At 38.1% G+C, this 22,673-nt stretch overlaps 1 protein-coding gene across 1 annotated transcript in view; it reads left to right on the top strand.

The window, feature by feature from the left end:
- The window catches only part of THSD7B (thrombospondin type 1 domain containing 7B), a 972,933-nt gene that overhangs the window by 691,402 nt on the left and 258,858 nt on the right, over nt 1-22,673 (top strand). The window contains exon 13 of the mRNA XM_061135120.1: nt 21,008-21,271. Within this exon, the coding sequence (XP_060991103.1) occupies nt 21,008-21,271 (264 nt within the window). The remainder of the gene's footprint in view (nt 1-21,007; nt 21,272-22,673) is intronic.

Raw genomic sequence — 22,673 nt, 5'->3', positions numbered from 1 at the left:
GCCTTGAGAACCCCATGAACAGTATGAAGAGGCAAAAGGACAGGATACTGAAAGAGGAACTCCCCAGGTTGGTAGGTGCCCAATATGCTACTGGAGATCAGTGGAGAGATAACTCCAGAAAGAATGAAGGGATGGAGCTGAAGAAAAAACAACACCCAGTTGTGGATTTGACTGGTGATGGAAGTAAAGTCTGATGGGGTAAAGAGAAATATTGAATAGGAACCTGTAATGTTAGTTCCATGAATCAAGGCAAATTGGAAGTGGTCAAACAGGAGATGGCAAAAGTGAACATCAACATTTTAAGAATCAATGAACTAAAATGGACTGGAAAGGGTGAATTTAACTGAGATGACCATTATATATACATTACTGTGGGCAAGAATCCCTTAGAAGAAATGGAGTAGACGACATAGTCAACAAAAGAGTCCAAAATGAAATACTTGGATGCAGTCTCAAAAACGATGGAATGATCTCTGTTCATTTCCAAGGCAAACCATTCAATATCACAGAAATCCAAGTCTATGCTCCAACCAGAAATGCTGAAGAAGCTGAAGCTGAAGGGTTCTATGAAGACCTACAAGACCTTCTGAATTAACACCCCAAAAAGATGTCCTTTTCATTATAGGGGACTGGAATGCAAAAGTAGAGAGTCAGGAGATACCTGAAGTAACAGGCAAATTTGTCCTTGGAGTACAAAAGGAAGCAGGGTAAAGGCTAATAGAGTTTTGCCAAGAGAACGCACTTGTCAGAGCAAACACCCTCTTCCAACAACACAAGAGAAGACTCTACACATGGACATCAACAGATGGCCAGTACTGTAATCAGATTGATTATATTCTTTGCAACCAAAGAATGAGAAGCTCTATACAAGTCAGCAAAAATAAAGACCAGGAGCTGACTGTGGCTCAGATCATGAACTCCTTATTGTCAAATTCAGACTTAAATTTAAGAAAGTAGGGAAAGTCACCAGACCATTCAGATATGACCTAAATCAAATCCCTTATGATTATATAGTGGAAGTGACAAATAGATTCAAGAGACTATATCTGATAGACAGAGTGCCTGAAGAACTATGGATGAAGGTTTGTAACATTGTACAGGAGATGGTGATCAAAACCATCCCCAAGAAAAAGAAATATGAAAAGGCAAAATGGTTGTCTGAGGAGGTCTTACAAATAGCTGTGAAAAGAAGAGATGCTAAAGGCAAAGGAGAAAAGGAAAGATATGCATTTGAATGCAGAGTTCCAAAGAATAGCAAGGAGAGATAAGAAAGCCTTCCTCAGTGATCAATGCAAAGAAATAGAGCAAAACAATAGAATGGAAAAGACTTGAGATCTCTTCAAGAAAATTAGAGATACCAATGAAACATTTCATACAAAAATGGACACAATAAAGGACAGAAATGGTGTAGACGTAACAAAAGCAGAAGATATTAAGAAGAGGTGGAAGAATACACAGAACTATACAGAAAAGATCTTCATGACCCAGATAACCATGATGGTGTGATCACTCACCTAGAGCCAGGAATCCTGGAATGCGAAGTCAAGTGGACCTTAGGAAACATCAGTACAAACAAAGCTAGTGGAGGTGATGGAATGCCAGTTGAGCCATTTCAAATCCTAAAAGATGATGCTGTCAAGGTGCTGCACTCAATATGCCAGCAAATTTGGAAAACTCAGCAGTGGCCACAGGATTGGAAAAGGTTAGTTTTCATTCCAGTCCCAAAGAAAGGCAAGGCCAAAGAAAGTTAAAACTACCACACGACTGTACTCATCCGATACACTAGCAAAGTAATGCTCAAAATTCTCCAAGCCAGGCTTCAACAGTACGTAAACTGTGAACTACCAGATGATCAAGCTGGATTTAGAAAATGCAGAGGAACCAGATACCAAATTACCAACATCCTTTGGATCATCAAAAAAACAAGAGCATTCCAGAAAAAATATCTACTTTTGCTTAATGATGATGCCAAAGCCTTTGACTGTGTGGATCACAACAAAATGTGGAAAATTCTGAAAGAGATGGGAATACCAGACCACCTGACCTGCCTCCTGAAAAATCGGTATGCAGATCAAGAAGCAACATTTCGAACTGGGCATGGAACAACAGATTGGTTCCAAATCAGGAAAGGAGTGTGTCAAAGCTGCATATTGTCACCCTGCTTATTTAACTTATATGCAGAGTACCTCATGCAAAATGCCAGGCTGGATGAAGCACAAGCTGGAATCAAGATTGCTGGGAGAAATATCAATAACCTCAGATATGCAGATGACACCACCCTTATGGCAGAAATTAAGAATGAAAGAGCCTCTTGATGAAAGTGAAAGAGAGAGTGAAAAAGTTGTCTTTAAACTCAGCATTCAGAAAACTAAGATCATGGCATCCAGTCCAATCATTTCATGGCAAATAGATGGGGAAACAATGGAAATGGTGATAGACTTTATTTTCTTGGGCTCCAAAATCACTGCAGATGGTGACTGCAGCCATGAAATTAAAAGACACTTGCTACTTGTGGAAGAAAGGCTATGACCAACCTAGACAGCATATTAAAAAGCAGAGCCATTACTTTGCCAACAAAGGTCTGTCTTGTCAAAGCTATGGTTTTTCCAGTAGTCATGTATGGATGTGAGAGCTGCACTATAAAGAAAGCTGAGCACTGAAGAACTGATGCTTTTGAAAAGTGGTGTTGGAGAAGACTCTTGAGAGTCCTTTGGACTGCGTGGAGAACCAACTAGTCTATCCTAAAGAAATCAGTCCTGAATATTCATTGGAAGGACTGATGTTGAAGCTGAAACTCCAATACTTTGACCACCTGATGCGAAGAACTGACTCACTAGAAAAGACCCTGATGTTGGGAAAGCTTGAATGCAGGAAGAGAAGGGGATGACAGAGGATGAGATGGTTGGATGGCATCACCAACTCAATGTTTGAGTAAGTTTGAGTAAGCTCCGAGAGTTGGTGATGGACAGGGAAGCCTGGCATGCTGCAGCCCATGGGGTCAGAAAGAGTCAGACAGGACTGAGTGGCTGAACAGAACTGAGTACCACCTGGGAAGCCCACATATAGATACATACATACATACGTAGATTCTGCTTTTGTGGTATATGCTTGTTATTGGTTCAATTTACTTCTTTGAAATTTAATGGAAACTAAAAAGTAGTTTAATCAAGGTCTTAGAGCAGTTTTTGCTATAATATACAAATAATTGACATTGTAATATATCTAACTTCTTATCTAGATAAATATTCCAGAACTTCTCTTCATTGTTGGTTTTTTCACATAGGCAAAATAAGCTTAATTCATGAAAGGAGAACCAAGGAAAATACCAGAATAATAATTAGGTTAATAATATTGGTATTGACATTGAAGAATTAAGCAGAGATGACCATTTGTTCTCATGAGCAACTCAACTGCTAATTCTCTTGGTTTCAAGACTCCCCTTTGTTTGGATGCATTATTTATATGATTATTTTAGAGTTAACTTACTCTAATGGGTTGACAAAATCCATGCAAGTCCTTAACAGTATTTCTGAATGCAGATCAGGAACCCATCTGCAAATAAGGTGAAACATACAGTCACAAAGAGAAACATTAAATTACATGTTATACTTTGATATTTTGTCTATAAAAAGTGTTCATATATAATTTTATGCAGCATAAAACATATCTTCTGCTTCTAAGATAAAACAGGTTTTTTATTCTCTAACAATATAGTGGGATAGAATATATGTGGCAGGAATAATTCCATGTTAAGGGACAGTTTAATGGAACTTGGTTTGCATGTTCATGTGTAATGTTTCAGAAGCCATTGTCTTAACAGCTCTGTCCATATATTTGAGATGAGAGAGTATTTCCTTGAGAGGGAAAGAAAGTTTTTAATTTGTGGTCAATTTTTTTTCTTCCTTTTGAAGGTTTATTAATAATAATTTGTACCAGTAAATTGAGATTGAAATAATTGAAACTCCTAGGATATTTATTTATTTTACAGCCAGTAACTTTGTGTTATCAATTGTCAGAACTTTAGTGACTTTTATTTAACATATACTTTTAAGGTAAATATTGAAAAACCATTATACTCTTATACTAAAAATTACACATACACACCAAAAAAAAAAAAAAACAACAAACCATCTAGACTTCATTTTCTAAATCATTAACTGCTAAGCTTTTGCCTAGCTAATTGATCTTTGAATGTCTGAGTACCTAGATGACCTAAACAATTGGCCAATTTCATGAAATACACGAACTGTTTAAAAAAATCAGTCAAATGGATTACATAGTAGTGCAATTGAAAGAAAAATGCACAATGTGAGAGTTAAGGTATATTCATGGCCTTAACTGGGGACTACAGCCCTGGAGGCAGCCTCTCAAGTAGCTCTGAGAAACTGCTCCAAGGAGGCAGAGGAGTAGGCTAGTTTATTTGTGATTTTGTTTCTGTTAGAGAATACAATACAGCATACCTCTTGGTGAAAACTACTAGTTGCAGAGAACAGAAGTCTCAAGTTTATGATCATAGTGCTCTTCTATGTATGGGAATGTGCAAGAAGTGAAGTTTATTAAAATTCTTCCTGAAGTACATGTAACTATCTATGGCTGTTTGGCCAAAGCACACAGTCTCTTTTTATTTTCTTTAATGTCCTCCGTTGAAAGCATAGAGTGTGCTGAGTCAGTCAAGGACTATAGTGGATTAATCTTTGTGGACTTGGGTGGAGAGTGGGATCTTCTTTGCTCTTGTTCTGCTGGAGTGCCCCCCTTTTGGTCATAAATTCAAAGTTAGGGAGGCATTTCATGTCCCAAAGCTCTGGGAAGGCTCATTCCTATGTCAAGGTCAGATTTCATTGATAAACAATCCAATGTGCTATGACTAGGTCCTTCTAATGGTAACCATAAATGGCTCTGGACTACCTGTCTTACTAGTCTGTTATGGTCCAGGAAGTGATTCTCCCTTGTTATTTCTTCTTACATCTACTATAGCACTATTATAATTTTAATTCTATATAGAACTGAATATTCAGTCAGTCATTTCAAGTCTCTTAGTAATCATTACTTTTGTCAGAGATTCAGCTTTGAATTGGGTAACACACGAAGAAACCATCTTATAGAATAAGCAGAATATGTGTTACATTACCAGAAGTAATAATAAGGTCATAATAGTGATTGTTACAGTGAACAGCCAGCATCAAACCAGTTCTTAAGAGATCACCAAGACTAGGGAACAGACTGTTTAAGGCAGAAATCTGATTTTCTTTTTTGTTTTTAATGTGGGTGATTAAATGTGTTCTATTAACAAGTCCGGTTAAGTCATTACACTTAAGTGACTGTTGCCATATAAATCCAGTCCATAGCTGAGGAAAGGCCCCTCCTGATAAGTGGGAGGTTATGTTTTTCTAGTGAAATTTAGCTCATTGTTCTGGTTGAGCTTGAATAACTTTGATAGAAAATTCATATTTATGTTAAAATTTTTGAAGGGACCATCCAATCAGAGTGTTAGGAGAAATCTACCAAGGTGAAGTAGAAGTATTGGACATAGATAATTGACTATAGATCAAAACATTAGATTTTTTAAATTTTTTATAGGATTGTGCCTGTGTTAGAAAAATATTTGATTCCTATGTAGAAGCCCCAAGAAATTAAGATCTGCTCTGGTACTTTGGAATAAATATCTGCTTCTGATGCCCTCATCTTCTCTTCCTATCGTGGATATTGTTTCTCTTCTGTTTGAGCATTTGTGTCAAGGTGAGTTTGAGGTTAGCAATCCTCTCTATAGACAAGTCTAGTTCAGGGGCCCTTTTTAAGTGGGAAATATGAATCTAAGAGTCAATTCCTTTTAGTTTTGTTGTGCATAAACAAGCTAAGAGTAGCTGATAAGGGTCTTTCCATCTAGGCTGGAGAGAGTCCTTTAAATGATATTTTTTTTTCCAGTATATATTCTCCGGAATGTAGTTCATGGGATATCTGATCCTTATCCAAAGACAGATTACTGTGATAAACTTCAGAAACAAGCTTAAAATGTCCTTTCAACAATTCATTTAAACTTCTGTGACAATATAATATATCAACAGGAGCCATCTAGGACTATAAAAGTGTATTACTGAAACATTTTTTTCTATAAAATTATCCTCATTTCCACCAAATACTGCCAAACTAAGACTAATTTATTTGCAAAGTAAGTCTGGTTTCAATAAACGTGGCCTGATTATTTATATAAGTGTACCAAGAATAGCAATTGTTTATATAGGCTCTTTAAATTTGGTTGCTTTTTTTTTTTAAACTTATGAACAGTCCCAAACTAAAGTTTATAAGACTTCTCAAAGCCAGGAAAATTATGCCTAGGACTTGCCATCAGATTTACCTATGATACCTATAGATTTGGGTGAATTCCTCTCTTCTCAAGTCCCCAAAATAGCTTGAGAGTCCTTTCTTATTCACCTGATAAGGTTGCTGAAAGAAAAGAAAGTGTTAGTTGCTCAGTCAGTGTGACCCCATGGACTGTAGCCCACTGGGCTCCTCCATCCATGGGATTTTCCAGGCAAGAATACCGGAGTGGGTTGCCATTTCCTTCTCCAAGAGACCATCCTGACCCAGGGATTGAACGCAGATCTCCTGCATTGCAGGCAGACACTTTACCGTCTGAGCCACCAGCCAAGGTTGCCGAGAACCCTGCAAATAAGGGAATAGGCTGTCACTCTAAGGGGTTTCATGGCTTCATAAAGTCTTTCTTGGGGTTTCCCATGTGGCTCAATGATAAAGAATTCGCCTGCGACAAAGCTAGAGGCTCAGGAGACACAGGCTGGATCTGGGTCAGGAAGATCCCTTGGAGAAGAGAATGGCAACCCACTCCAGTATTCTTGCCAAGATAATCCTATAGACAGAGGAGCCTAGCACACTAGAGTCCATTGGATCGTTAAGAGTTGGGTATGCACATGAGCACAACTGAGCAACAGAGCAAGCATGCATGCGCAAAGTTTATATTAGTTTTTTAAAGCTGACTGGTTATATTTGATTCTGTGTTTACCCTCAAACACAACATTCCAGTCAAAGCTATGATAATATAACCAATGTTCCCATTGTGCCCTGTTAAAAGAAGAACATATTTTTATTGAACTTACGCAAATAACTATATTTCCATGAAAATAAGGATATGAAGTATCCAGTTCTGGAGGGATCTGGTAGGAAAAAAAGAAAAAAAAAGATAAATGTTTCACTTCTACTTACAAAGGTATAATTTATCAAATGGTTGTTAGTCATTGTGCAGGAAAGATTTCCTTACATTTAGAAAACAGGTAAGCAGTGATATTTTAGAGAAAAAGTCTAAAAAATTATAACACTATCAGTTCATTCAGTCCTATGCAATTAATTTTGTTGCTTTCCTGTTAACAATTTTATGAAGTCATCAGATTGTTCATTAGAATTCTTTAATTTCTTACCCAGTTGAGTAGTATAATCTGAAAGTTGTCAAAAACCTATAATTGTCTGTAAAGCAATTATTCTTCAATAAAAAAATAAATTAATTTTTTAAAAAACGTGTAATTGTCCCCAAAAAAGCCCTTTCTATGAATCTTCTTGAAGATGAAGAAGTTTAATAAAAGTAATAGAATAAAGTAACTATAAATGACAAAAGACTTTTAAAATAGCATGTTTAAGGATCTGTTTACTATTGACAAAGAGATTTGGTTATTTCTGTTACATTTTAAGATAATTTGGACTATAAATGATAATATAATAGGACAACTAAAATTTAGCAATTTCATATAAACTCTAGAATATTTATATTAACAATATTTACTCATACAATATTACCGAAGATTCATCATCATTTATTTAACAATGTTAATCATATAATTTAATATATCAAGTAAACCTGAATAGTTTAATAACTTTCTTTGTTTTTTTTATTTTTCTTTGATTTTTCCAGGGCTCTCTGAGAAATGCCAACATTAGCAAGAGATCGTAACAGAGAGATTCAAATTCTAGTTTTGCAAAAGTTTATTTTTAATATTAGAAATCTTTCAACCAATTAAGTTCATGTTAATCTTAGCCAGCCCTGACCATACATCAAATTCTTTCTCAAGATTTCTTTTCCATAAGCCTATAATTTGTCTTTTTTGTTTTAGATTTTATCCTTTGAGTCCCTTTTTTCTTTTTCTCTTAAACTCTCTTTTGAAAATAATTACATTGTTTTCCCTTAATAGAATGCATTTCCTTTCTATTTACCCTTTTAAAAGTTTTTTTTGCATATGAAAACATTTTATTTTAGTGGTTCTAATTTCATATATTAATCATAATTTTCAAACCTTAAAAACTCCATCTTTAGTGAAAACCAAGAGAAAACAGTTGTGAACTGTCACATTAGCATGCCTGATTGGCAAATTTATGAACATATTCTGTTACCTCTATAAACACACATTTTTCCACAATGTAATTTTTTCTCCAGTGTTGTACAAGACATGTACCAGTGAACCAAACATTTTTTTTTTTTGTAAGAATATGAAATTTGAGACTTTAATTGCTAAGCAACTATAAATTTTCCTGTGTTTTATTTGGAAATAATCTAGACAGTCAATCAATTCCTATCATTTAACTTAGTAAAACTCTAAAGTTTCAAGTTACCAGAAGATCTAGAGAAACTATTTTTAAGTAGAAATAGAGTAAGGCATAATCATTCTTAGCATTCACATAAAAATATTCTACCATGCTTGCATTGAAATTTCTTTATGAAAATATCCTTTTTCTTGCTGACAAATTTTGTTAGTGGTAACATGATCTTTTTTGATATTCAGTAAATATAGATACAATAACATTTTCACATGTAATGTTGTCACACTGTTGGTTTTTCAGTTAAGCCAATAAGCTGGTTTTTATTGGGTAATAATTAATCCTCGATCATGTGATCTTAAAAAAATTGGGTTAATTTGTATTTCTGAGAATTTCTTGAAGCACTTCATTGTATTTAAGCCAATTAAAGAGGTCTCTTTTACAGTTTAATTTTCACCAAAGGTAGAAACATATAATATTCTATAATATATACTCAGACATGTAATCAGAGATCTCACAGCTTCGTTTTAAAACTTAAGACATGAATCTGGTATTATAATATAAAACTCAGTAGTTTATAATAACTGTTGCAATGAGTTTACTCTTGGATAAAAGCTGCCCACCCCCCCCCCCCCCCCACCCCTTTTCAATCTCCGAAATTGGAGATGGTCTAGATAAGAGTTTCCTGAGAAGGTCTGGTAGAACATTTACATCTCAAAGACTCAGGGAGATCATTGTAAGATCCTCCTCAAAGGACTTTTGTTCCCTTAGGGTCAGAATTTTGAAAGAGTATCCTATAAAGCCAGCTTTTTCTCTAACTGCATATGTAAAAGCCACTGTTGGAATGTCAGGAGAGTCCCATCATGACCTTTTTCAGGATGAAGTTTTCTTAATTTCCAAATTAAGTTTTCTTAATTTCCAAACTACTTGCAAGTATAAGCTCCTATATATATGAACCTGGCAGGATATGAGTCAAAGGTTTATCTGACACCACTTTCTTCTTCTTTGAAGCCTTTGTTTCCCATTTCAATGTCAGTTTGTCAGAATAAAAGAGTGCATGGTGGGCTGGTGTGCTGTTGGGCTTAACACCTCTAGGAAGCATCCTGGATTCATCTCAGCTCTTTCACTTGTCTGTTTCTCCCTCTGGCAGTATAAAATTTCCATGGACATCTGGAACACTGGATGACCAATGTTATATGTGTCCCCAAAGCAAATTTCTTTGAATTAATGAGTGGGTCTCCTTATGGGACCACTGCATGGTGTGAGGGCTTGCCCTTACCACTGTCATAAGTTTCCCAGTTGACTAAGAAAGCTCTAACGGGTTGGAAAAAGCTGTGTCTCTTATCTTTGGAGCTGAAAGCACTCACATGGTAACTTATTCAGACAAACTCTGCTTAAAGTTTTCAAGAAAAGATGCCAGTCCAGCTTCATATGTAACCATCCAGTCCAAACCACTCAGTGTATTTCAACTGAGCAAACTCCCAACCTCTCTTAACTAGAGTAACCCACTCAGTGGCTTTTGGCTGAGCAAAATCTTCCTATTGTCTTTCATCTGGGTAACAAAGCTACCTCTTCTTGAATCTAAGTTCAAGGAAAACTTACTCTTCATGGCAAGGAGTTTAACAATCACACACACAAACACACACAAAACCTTAAGAACTGTGAACCAACACAGGAGATCTAAGACATAGGAGAGACTTACCCAGCAGTCTGGACTCCCCTGAGGGGGTCAGTTCCGTTCAGTTCAGTTCAGTCGCTCAGTCGTGTCCGACTCTTTGCGACCCCACGAATCGCAGCACGCCAGGCCTCCCTGTCTATCACCAACTCCCAGAGCTTACCCAAACTCATGTCCATTGAGTCGGTGACGCCATCCAGCCATCTCATCCTCTGTCATCCACTTCTCCTCCTGCCCCCAATCCCTCCCAACACCAGGGTCTTTTCCAGTGAGTCAACTCTTCGCATGAGGTGGCCAAAGTATTGGAGTTTCAGCTTCAGCATCAGTCCTTCCAATGAACACCCAGGACTGATCTCCTTTAGGATGGACTGGATGGATCTCCTTGCAGTCCAAGGGACTCTCAAGAGTCTTCTCCAACACCACAGTTCAAAAGCATCAATTTTTTGGCGCTCAGCTTTCTTCACAGTCCAACTCTCACATCCATACATGACCACTGGAAAAATCATAGCCTTGACCAGACGGACCTTTGCTGGCAAAGCAATGTCTCTGCTTTTTAATACGCTATCTAGGTGGGTCATCACTTTCCTTCCAAGGAATAAGCATCTTTTAATTTCATGGCTGCAGTCACCATCCACAGTGATTTTGGAGCCCAAAAAAATAAAGTCTGACACTGTTTCCACTGTCTCCCCATCTATTTCCCATGAGGTGATGGGGCTAGATGCCATGATCTTAGTTTTCTGAATGTTAAGCTTTAAGCCAACATTTTCACTCTCCTCTTTCACTTTCATCAAGTGGCTTTTCAGTTCCTCTTTACTCTGCCATAAGGGTGGTGTCATCTGCATATCTGAGGTTATTGATATTTCTCCCGGCAATCTTGATTCCAGCTTGTGCTTCATCCAGCCTGGTGTTTCTCATGATGTACTCTGCATATAAGTTAAATAAGCAAGGTGACAATATACAGCCTTGACGTACTCCTTTTCCTATTTGGAACCAGTCTGTTGTCCCATGTCCAGTTCTAGCTGTTGCTTCCTGACCTGCATACAGATTTCTCAAGAGGCAGGTCAGGTGGTCTGGTATTCCCATCTCTTTCAGAATTTTCCACAGTTTATTGTGATTCACACAGTCAAAGGCTTTGACGTAGTCAATAAAGCAGAAATAGATGTTTTTCTGGAAGTCTCTTCCTTTTTCAATGATCCAGTGGATGTTGGCAATTTGATCTCTGGTTCCTCTGCCTTTTCTATAACCAGCTTGAACATCTGGAAGTTTTCGGTTCACGTAATGCTGAGGCCTGGCTTGGAGAATTTTGAGCATCACTTTACCAGCGTGTGAGATGAGGGCAATTGTGCGGTAGTTTGAGCATTCCATGTGATTGCCTTTCTTAGGGATCAGAATGAAAACTGACCTTTTCCAGTCCTGTGGCCACTGCTGAGTTTTCCAAATTTGCTGGCATACTGAGTGCAGCACTTTCACAGAATCATCTTTCAGGATTTGAAATAGCTCAACTGGAATTCCATCACATCCACTAGCTTTATTCATAGTGATGCTTCCTAAGGCCCACTTGACTTCACATTCCAGGATGTCTGGCTCTAGGTGATTGATCACACCATTGTGATTATCTGGGTCATGAAGATCTTTTTTGTATAGTTCTTCTGTGTTTCTTGCCACCTCTTCTTAATATCTTCTGTGTCTGTTAGGTCCATACCATTTCTGTCCTTTATCGAACCCATCTTTGCCTGAAATGTTCCCTTGATATCTCTAATTTTCTTGAAGAGATCTCTAGTCTTTCCCATTCTGTTGTTTTTCTCTATTTCTTTGCACTGATCCCTGAGGAAGGCTTTCTTATCTCTCCTTGCTATTCTTTGGAGCTCTGCATTCAAATAGGAATATCTTTCCTTTTCTCCTTTGCTTTTTGCTTCTCTTCTTTCCACAGCTATTTGTAAGGCCTTCTCAGACAACCATTTTGCCTTTTTGCATTTCTTTTCCATGGGGATGGTCTTGATCCCTGTCTCCTGTACAATGTCATGAACCTCCATCCATAGTTCATCAGGCTTTCTGTCTATCAGATCTAGTCCCTTAAATCTATTCCCCACTTCCACTGTATATTCATAAGGGATTTGATTTAGGTCATACCTGAATGGTCTAGTGGTTTTCCCTACTTTCTTCAGTTTAAGTCTTAATTTGGCAATAAGGAGTTCATGATCTGAGCCACAGTCAGCTCCTGGTCTGGTTTTTGCTGATTTTATAGAGCTTCTCCATCTATGGCTGCAAAGAATATAATCAATCGGATTTTGGTGTTGACCATCTGTTGAAGTCCATGTGTAGTCTTCTCTTGTGTTGTTGGAAGAGGGTGTTTGCTATGACCAGTGCGTTCTCCTGACAAAACTCTATTAGCCTTTGCCCTGCTTCATTCCGTACTCCAACACCAAATTTGCCTGTTACTCCAAGTGTTTCTTGACTTCCTACTTTTGCATTCCTGTCACCTATAATGAAAAGGACATCTTTTTGGGGTGTTAGTTCTAAAAGGTCTTGTAGGTCTTCATAGAACCATTTAACTTCAGCTTCTTCAGCATTACTACTTGGGGCATAGGCTTGGATTACCGTGATATTGAATGGTTTGCCTTGGAAACGAACAGAGATAATTCTGTCGTTTTTGAGATTGCATCCAAGTACTGCATTTCGGACTCTTCTGTTGACTATGATGGCTACTCCATTTCTTCTAAGGGATTCCTGCCCACAGTAGTAGATATAATGGTCATCTGAGTTAAATTCACCCATTCCTGTCCATTTTAGTTCGCTAATTCCTAGAATGTTGACACTCACTCTTGTCATCTCCTGTTTGACCACTTCCAATTTGCCTTGACTGATGGACTTAACATTCCAGGTTCCTATGCGATATTGCTCTTTACAGCATCGGACCTTGCTTCTATCACTAGTCCCATCCACAACTGGGTATTGTTTTTGCTTTGGCTCCATCCCTTCATTCTTTCTGGAGTTATTTCTCCACTGATCTCCAGTAGCATATTGGGCACCTACCGACCTGGGGAGTTCCTCTTTCAGTATCCTATCATTTTGCCTTCTCATACTGTTCATGGGGTTCTCAAGGCAAGTATACTGAAGTGGTTTGCCATTCCCTTCTCCAGTGGACCATATTCTCTCAGACATCTCCACCACGACCCGACTGTCTTGAGTGGGTAGACTAGCCCAAAGGGCCTTTTTGGGGAATCAAGGCCCCAGATAGAGTTCAGGCAAATGAGACAAGTCTATTCTGGGTACCTTTGTGGTCACCAAAATTTTCAACTGAAAGACAGATGCTCAACATGAGTGTTGTGAGTTAAGCTTTATCCAGGGTCTGAACGAGAACTATAGCCCAGGAGATAGCATCTCAGATAACTCTAAGGAACTGCTACAAAGAGGTAGTGGCAAAAGCTAGGTTGTATGTGGCTTAAAGGGAATATCTCATGCAAAATTGGGCTCAATAAAGGACAGAAATGGTATGGACCTAACAGAAGCAGAAGATATTAAGAAGAGGTGGCAAGATACACAGAAGAACTGTACAAAAAAGATCTTCATGAGCCAGATAATCACGATGGTGTGATCACTCACCTAGAGCCAGACATCCTGGAATATGAAATCAAGTGGGCCTTAGGAAGCATCATTACGAACAAAGCTAGTGAAAGTGATGGAATTCCAGTTGAGCTATTTCAAATCCTGAAAGATGATGCTGTGAAAGTGCTGCACTCCATATGTCAGCAGATTTATAAAACTCAGCAGTGGCCACAGGACTGGAAAAGGTCAGTGTTCATACCAATCTCAAAGAAAGGCAATCCCAAAGAATGCTCAAACTACAGCACAGTTGCACTCATCTCACACACTAGTAAAGTGATGCTCAAAATTCTCCAAGCCAGGCTTCAACAATATGTGATTTGTGAACTTCCAGATGCTCAAGCTGGGTTTAGAAAAGGCAGAGGAACCAGAGATCAAATTGCCAACATCTGCTGGATTATCAAAAAAGGAAGAGACTTCCAGAAAAACATCTATTTCTGCTTTATTGACTATGCCCAAGCCTTCGACTGTGTAGATCACAATAAACTGTGGAAAATTCTGAAAGAGATGGGAATATTAGACCACATGACCTGCCTCTTGAGAAATCTGTATGCCGGTCAGGAAGCAACAGTTAGAACTAGACTTGGAACAACAGACTGGATCCAAATAGGAAAAGGAGTACATCAAGGTTGTATATTGTCACCCTGCTTATTTAACTTATATGCAGAGTACATCATGAGAAATGCTGGGCTGGATGAACCGCAAGCTGAATCAAGATTTCTGGGAGATATATCAATAACCTCAGATATGCAGATGACACCACCCTTATAGCAAAAAGCAAAGAAGAACTAAAGAGCCTCTTGACGAAAGTGAAAGAGGAGAGTGAAAAAGTTGGCTTAAAGCTTAACATTCAGAAAACTACGATCTTGGCAAATAGATGAAGAAACAGTGGAAACTGTGGCAGACTTTATTTTTTGGGGGCTCCAAAATCACTGCAGATGGTGATTGCAGCCATGAAATTAAAAGACGCTTACTCCTTGGAAGAAAAGTTATGACCAAACTAGACAGCATATTAAAAAGCAGAGACATTACATTGCCAAAAAAGGTCCATCTAGTCAAAGCTATGTTTTTTCTAGTAGTCATGTATGGATGTGAGAGTTAGACTGTAAAGAAAGCTGAGTGCCGAAGAATTGATGCTTTTGATCTATGATGTTAGAGAAGACTCTTGAGAGTCCTTTGGACTACAAGGAAATAAAACCGGTCCTTCCTAAAGGAAATCAGTCCTGAATATTTATTGGAAAGACTGATGTTGAAGCTGAAACTCCAAAACTTTGGCCACCGGATGCGAAGAACTAACTCATTTGAAAAGACCCTGATGCTGGGAAAGATTCAAGGTAGGAGGAAGAGACAACAGAGGATGAGACAGTTAGATGGCATCACCAATTCAATGGACATAAGTTTGAGTAAACTTCGGAAGTTGGTGATGGAGAGGGAGGCCTGGTGTGCTGCAGTCCATGGGGTCTCAGAGAGTCGGACATGACTGAGTGAACTGAACTGAACTTTTGTTAGGTAATGCAGTCAGCATACATCTTGGTAGAAGCTTACCAGTAGTTACAAAAAAACAAAATTCTCAACGTAATGATTGTACTGCTTTCTATGTATTGGAAGATGTTAAGAAGTGTGATTTATTGGAATTCTTTCTGAAATGCATGTAACTGTCTAAGGGTCTGTTTTCTGTCATTGTCTTTAATTTCCCCTGTCTGAAACATTGAGTTCATTGTCAGTCAGCAACTACAGTGGGTTAATCTTTGTAAAGTTGAATGGGGAGCAAAATACTCTTTGCTCTTTTTTGTTTGCTGTATCTTTGGTAGAAAAATAAGTAGTGAAAAATGTGCACGTCTGAAGCCTTATTTTTATTGTTGTGATACTAATGCTTGTGTTTTGGTTTCTCCCATGTAATTTTGTAGTAAATTTAATAAGCAATCACAAACATGAATGATAGTGTTAAAAAAAATGGGCTTAGGCTATAAAGCAATGTTATTCTGGAACATAGACACACACAGAGAAGCATACAAACATGAATACCAGCCCTCCATTGTATAGGGGACCATCTAAAGTGTTTATTTTTTCTTTTTTCATTTTTTTTAACTAGAGTCTTCAATTTAATATCTGAGTATTCTCTGTGTTTTATGCAAACTAGATAATCACAAGTTTTATATTTAGTGATAACTAAAGCAGTTGCTTATACAGTACTGTAAATTATCAGTCTATCAACTAGAAAATCTACCTAAATTACTAAATAACAATATTTAGGTTACTAAATAATGATATATTCAAAATAACTGGATAACTAATACCTTTTAAATATTGTAGATTTGTGTTTTTGTAGAATAAGTTACAAATTTCTAATTTAAGGTGAAAAATGTCTTCAGTCTTCAGAGTTGTAGTGGAGATTGATTATTTAAAATATTTTTAAAATACTAGCTGGTTCTGAATCCAAAGATTAATACTGATTATGACTAGAATGTAATCAGTTAGTTCAGTCGCTCAGTCGTGTCCGACTCTTAGCGATCCCATGGACTGCAGCACGCTAGGCCTCCCAGTCCATTACCAACTCCTGGAGTTTACTCAAACTCCTATCCATTGATTTGGTGATGCCATCCAACCATCTCATCCTCTGTTGTCCCCTTCTCCAGCCTTCAATCTTTCCCAGTGCCAGGGTCTTCTCCAATGAGTCAGTTTTTCGCATCAGGTGGTCAAAGTATTGGATTTTCAGCTTCAACATCAGTCCTTCCAATGAATATTTGGGACTGATTTCCTTTATGAAGGACTGGTTGGATCTCCTTGCAGTCCAAGGGACTTTCAAGAGTCTTCTCCAACACTACAGTTCAAAAGCATCAATTCTTCAGTGCTCAGCTTTTTTATAGTCTAGCTCTCACATCCATGCATGACTACTGGAAAAACCATAGCCTTGGCTAGACGGACCTTTGTTGGCAAAGTAACGCCTCTGCTTTTTAATATGCTGTCTAGTTTGGTCATAACTTTTCTTCCAAGGAGTAAGCATCTTTTAATTTCATGGCTGCAGTCACCATCTGCAGTGATTTTGGAGCCTCCAAAAATAAAGTCTGCCACTGCTTCCACTGTTTCCCCATCTATTTGCCATGAGGTGATGGGACCAGATGCCATCGTCTTAGTTTTCTGAATATTGAGCTTTAAATCAACTTTTTCACTCTCCTCTTTCACTTTCATCAAGAGGCTCTTTAGTTCTTCTTTGCTTTTTGCTATAAGGGTGGTGTCATCTGCATATCTAAGGTTATTGATATTTCTCCCAGCAATCTTGATTCTGGCTTGTGGTTCATCCAGCCCAACATGTCTCATGATGTACTCTGCATATAAGTTAAATAAGCAGGGTGACAATATACAACCTTGATGTACTCCTTTTCCTATTTCGAACCAGTCTGTTGTTCCAAGTCTAGCTCTAACTGTTTGCTTCCTGACCGGCATATAGATTTCTCAAGAGGCAGGTCATGTGGTCTGATATTCCCATCTCTTTCAGAATTTTCCAGTCAAAGTTAAGGACCACCGATAATTTGTTTCTTATTGTGAGAATTATCTCTGCATTAACTAACTTGCTCCAAGCCTTCTTCAAACAGTGATTGCATGTAATTAAGAAGGATATCACAAACATAGAGACAGCATATATTTTACAGAATATTTGTTCTGCCAGTAACTTGGTTACATTGTACATGAGCATTTCCTTATTCCTATTCTTTCTCTTATGTCTTCCTTTTTTTTTCCACCTTTTTAGAAAACTTTGTTCAATTATTCAAGGAACAATTTTTATCATTTGTGTGTGCTAGACCTTGGAGCTCCACAAAGGAATAGATAGACTTGATTTTAATTTAAGAGCTTCCAGTATAATTTAGGTAGTTTTGGTATAGATAGTGACAACACAGTATAGTACCTGCTACAATAGCTGTTATATCGAGTGCTTATTAGTTTTTTTATTACTTCTGTAACAAATTACCACAAATTTTATGACTTAAAACAATGCAAATTTATTATCTTACAGTGCTATATGTCTGAAGTTAGAGATTTTACAGGACTATTAACAAGATGTTGGCAAGGTAGGATTTTTTTTCTAGACGGTTTAGGGGAACGTGTTTTCTTTTCCAGTTTCTGGGGACTGCTTACATTCCTTGCTTATGGTTCTCTTCCTCCAAAGTCTTGAAATTCAGTAACATTGTATTTCTTTGATTATTCTGTCACAGTTATATCCCCTCTGACTCTACTCAACCTGGAAACATTCTCTGAATTTGAGATCATGTGATTATCTTGGACTCAGCCTGATAATTCAAAATGATCTCATCCCAACATCCATAATCTTAGTTACATCTACAAAGTTTATTTTGCCATGGATGTTTAGTTGTTTTAGGGATTAGGATGTAAACATTCTTGGAGAGCCAGCATTCTACCTATCATGTGCTACCCAAGTACAGAAGAATACCTCTTCTAGAATGGAGATGAAGAGTATGTTCAAGGATGACTTTCTGGAAGAGTAATCCCAGTTTGGACCTAAAGGACAGGTAGTCGTTAACTAGGCTATAGAGAGAGGGTAGAACTGGTGACCATTCCTGGAATAGAATATGCAAAGACCAGAAGTTAAATGAGTGGCTTTTAGGAACTAAACATGTTCAGTATTATTTTTAACATGACACAGGCAGAGTGGTACAGCATAGTTATGAGACAAATATCAACAGACCCAATCCTATGGAACTTTGATGACCAGAGTGAAGAGTCTAGACTTCATTCCATGAACTGTGATCAGCCACTGGAAGGTTTTAAGTAGATGAATGATATGATCAGATTTCTAACTTTGTAAGTTGGTCCTGGCTGAAGTGCAGGGAAAGGATTAAAGAGAGTGAGTTATGGTGGCAATAAAATCTTGAAAGGAGCCAGTATAGGGATTTAAGTTGGGAATTTGGTGGAGGGCTAAATATGAGTATTGGTAAAACTGGGAAATGTAGGAGGAGAAAGAAAAGTTATGATGGTCAGAGGGAGTGAGTATGGCTGTTGCCAGGTTGAGTTTGATTCTTTAGGTGTAGATTTCCATTCTGTGGCCCAGAAGTTTGAGTAAGAAATCTGGGCTGAAGATAATAATTACGGACTTAAGGGGTACAGAAGATAATACTCTTTGTGAGGCTCAGAAAAGAGAATCTAGGTCTATGCCCTTAGGAAACCCATCAGTTAAGAGAGGTACAGAGGGAGAAGAATTCAACAAATAAATGAACAAAAAAAGATGTGCCCAGAAAGATGGTGGGGGTGTGGAGCAGGGATGAGGGACAGAAAGGTAAGGTGTGAAAGGATATTTCAAGAATGATGGTGTAGCCAGTGCTCCAAGGCTATCACTGAATATCAAGTCTGAAAGATAAAAGTAAAAGATTGTTCAGGATGTTATTACTTTTGCAAGAGTTAGCAGTTTTAAGGAATAGGTAGACTCAAAATCTAGGGTTAAGTGTGTTGAGAAGAGAATGGACACATAAGAGATGGAGAAAACTGTACTTTTTGGACATTTGAGAAGCAACAGATACTTGGGTATGTTGAATGCTGATAAGAAGGTACTAATCCTCCTCCCCCACTGATATGTCTCCCATGCAGTAAATGCTCACAGCAGAGATAGAGTGCTCCTCAAACTTATTCTCAGCAAGTGGCCCTAATGGTAGATGCAAGAAGCATATCCCCCTAGAGAGACAGTGGTGTGGCCAAAGCTTCTACAAGATCTTTTCAGAACCTATAGGAATCCTTATTTATTGTGTCCAGAAGCATCACAGAAGAGGTACAGCTGGTCCTCCAGGTGACAACTGTAGAATTGTGTGTAATGTAAACTATCTGGAGCCTCCCTGATAGCTCATCTGGTAAAGAATCCGCATGCAACACAGGAGGCTCTGGTTTGATTCCTGGGTCAGGAAGATCCACTGGAGAAGGGATAGACTACCCATTCCAATATTCATGGGCTTCCCTAGTGACTCAGAGGGTCAAAAATCCACCTGCAATGAGGGAGACCTGGGTTTGACCCCTGGGCTGGGAAGATCCCCTGGAGGAGGCCATGGCAACCCACTCCAGTATTCTTGCCTGGAGAATCCCCATGGACAGGGGAGCCCGGCGGGTTATAGTTCATGGGGTTGCAGAGTTGGACATTACTGAGCAACATAGCACATGTAAGCTGTTTCACAATGAGAAAGTAGTCTGTGTATCAGCTTATAGCAAGCATTTCCAAAACAGCCATTTAAAACTGGAAATAGATTAATAAAGCTCCCTACTATTTAAAATAACCAGCCATGACTCTCACTAATGGCCCACTAATGAAGAAACAAAGAGAAATTATTAGATCTAGGAAAATTAAAAATCTAGAGGAAGTGTGTTAGTAGCAAAGTTGAGTCAACTTACAGACTGTCTTAGAATCCGTTAAACATAATTATCAAGTACTCACAGCTTTGAAAAATGACTGCATTGTCATCACTCAAAGTTGGGATTACACCTAAAAGGTCCATCAAAGTCAACTGATAATGTAAGGTCATATTCTAAAATCTTTAAGTTAAAAAGGTCTCTCAAAGTGCAAGTCATATCTTTTTCTCAGATTAAATTACCCAACTTGCTTTGAGCATTTATTTCAATATATTGTTTCTGTCAGCATTTCTGAGTTCCTGATAACAGGAACCAAAATAAATTACACTTTGTCCACCACACCCCAGGTGACACTCAGGCTAACTCCAAGGCCACTGTCTGGGAGGATATAATTTTTTTCCTTGAATAAACTATTTTTTTAAAAGTTAATTGAAAAAAGGGCAGAGTTATACTTACCCCATTTTGTTCACTTCCCTGGAAACCATTAATTTCAAGGAAAATGGAGACAAGATAGTCAGTTTTTATCAACAAATTATAAAGACATCAATAAAAATCAACAAGAATTTTTCTAGTTGTAAAGCCACTGTAGCAAATTTTTTCTAAGTATTTTTTGCCACTCTCCAACATGAAGCCTCCCCCCCGCCCCCCTCCAATTAACTTAAATTTCACAGTTGCTGTGGGAATTGCTTCATTGTCCTAGGATTTACTTCTGTGTTAAAGGAAAAAAAAGTGAAAAAAAAAGAAAGGCTTTATTTTATTTTACTTAATTGCCTAAGAGCTTTGAAATGTGAACAACTTAACAAAACAACAGATGTGAAATTAACACATCCATGTCTCTTGTTGAAACAGGGAAAAGCAGAAAGAAGGAGAAATGCCAGGATGCTGACTTGTACCCTCTAGTGGAAACAGAACCATGTCCTTGTGATGTGTTTACATCTCATCCTTATGGAAACTGGTCAGATTGCATCCTTCCTGAAAGCAGAAAGGAGCCTCACAGAGGACTGCGGGTACAAGGAGGCACCACAGAATGTGGAGAAGGCATGCGCTTTCGGGCAATAGCCTGCTCTGATAGAAATGGAAGACCTGTTGACCCTGTCCACTGCAACAGTTCTGGTAAGGAAATGGGTGAGGAGTAACACATGAGAACACTGACATAGCCCAGGATGTGTGTCCCAGGTCTAAAATGCATAGCCTTGTTTCTTAGTAATTGTTTCAGTTTTCCTTTGTCAAAAACACGCTGCCTCTCATTAAGGATGAATATAGGAAATGCACATATCCATATCTCACTGCTTATCTGGAATGCGAGTGTTCGGGATCTTTGACTCACCTCTCTCTATACTTCACCTCTGGTCACTTGCTCCCATGTGTCAGCACAGGCTTTCTCTGAGAAAGCCGAAGCCCAGCACAAATGAATATATTTTATGTTGTTTATTGGTGCTTTAATCACATATATAGAAGGCATCAGGCCTTGAATGTCTTATAAAGGTGTTGACAAATTACCAATGAAAATGTTAATATTAAATGTTGTACAGTACCATGTGTAAATACACCTAAATTAAGACTAGAACTATAGGAAAGAAATTAGGCAAGCTGGAAGAATTTTTGAAACTTTAATCAGGGAGAAGACTCTCTTTTTTATTATTTTTGAACCTTGACATAATTTAAAAGATATGGGTGAACAGAGGAAAGAATGATGGTTGAATACAGTTGATGTCAACGTTGATGGACGAGGCTTTGACTGTTGATAGCAATGGAGCTTATTGAGTTCCTCTCTGCTTTTTGGTTTTTAATTAACTTTAAACAAACAAAAACTAAAGAAGTTAGGGATTTTATAGAAGGTATGAATAGAGAGAATTTATGTTTGAGTGGTAAACTCTAAAAAAAATAAAATTGATAGATTTGGGTCACTATCATCAAGGCTTTTATACTCTAGTAAGTTTTCTCAATAATATCAGAAATAACAAATTGAATTCACTTTTAACATGCAAGTAAATGATAGTTTGTCTTTATTCTATATTGGTAATGTATCAGCTCATTTTATTTAGGCTATGCCTGGATCATGATAGGAATGCAGTTTAAGATTTAACAGTTTTTAGTTAGCACAGTCATTGCACTGCCTGTTGAGTGAGTCTGCGGTGTTGTACTCAGTGATTTTACTTTCAGAAACATTAAACACATCAAGAGCAGTGATGGACCCATTTGGGAAAAACTGGCACCCCACTCCAGTACTCTTGCCTGGACAAGCCCATAAGCGGGGGAGCCTGGTGGGCTGCAGTCCGTGGGGTCGCAAAGAGCTGGACACGACTGAGCGACTTCACTTTCACTTTTCACGTTCATGCATTGGAGAAGGAAATGGCAACCCACTCCATTCTTCTTGCCTGGAGAATCCCAGCGATGGGGGAGCCTGGTGAGCTGCCGTCTGTGGGGTCACACAGAGTCGGACACGACTGAAGTGACTTAGCAGCAGCAGCAGCAGAGTTGGTTTACTTTGATCTTTGTTTTTCACCTTTAAAAT

Source organism: Dama dama, chromosome 33 (genome assembly GCF_033118175.1).
Source record: "Dama dama isolate Ldn47 chromosome 33, ASM3311817v1, whole genome shotgun sequence".
NCBI lineage: Eukaryota > Metazoa > Chordata > Mammalia > Artiodactyla > Cervidae > Dama > Dama dama.
Note: the sequence above shows the minus strand (reverse complement) of the source record. Positions and strands in the feature narration are given on the sequence as shown.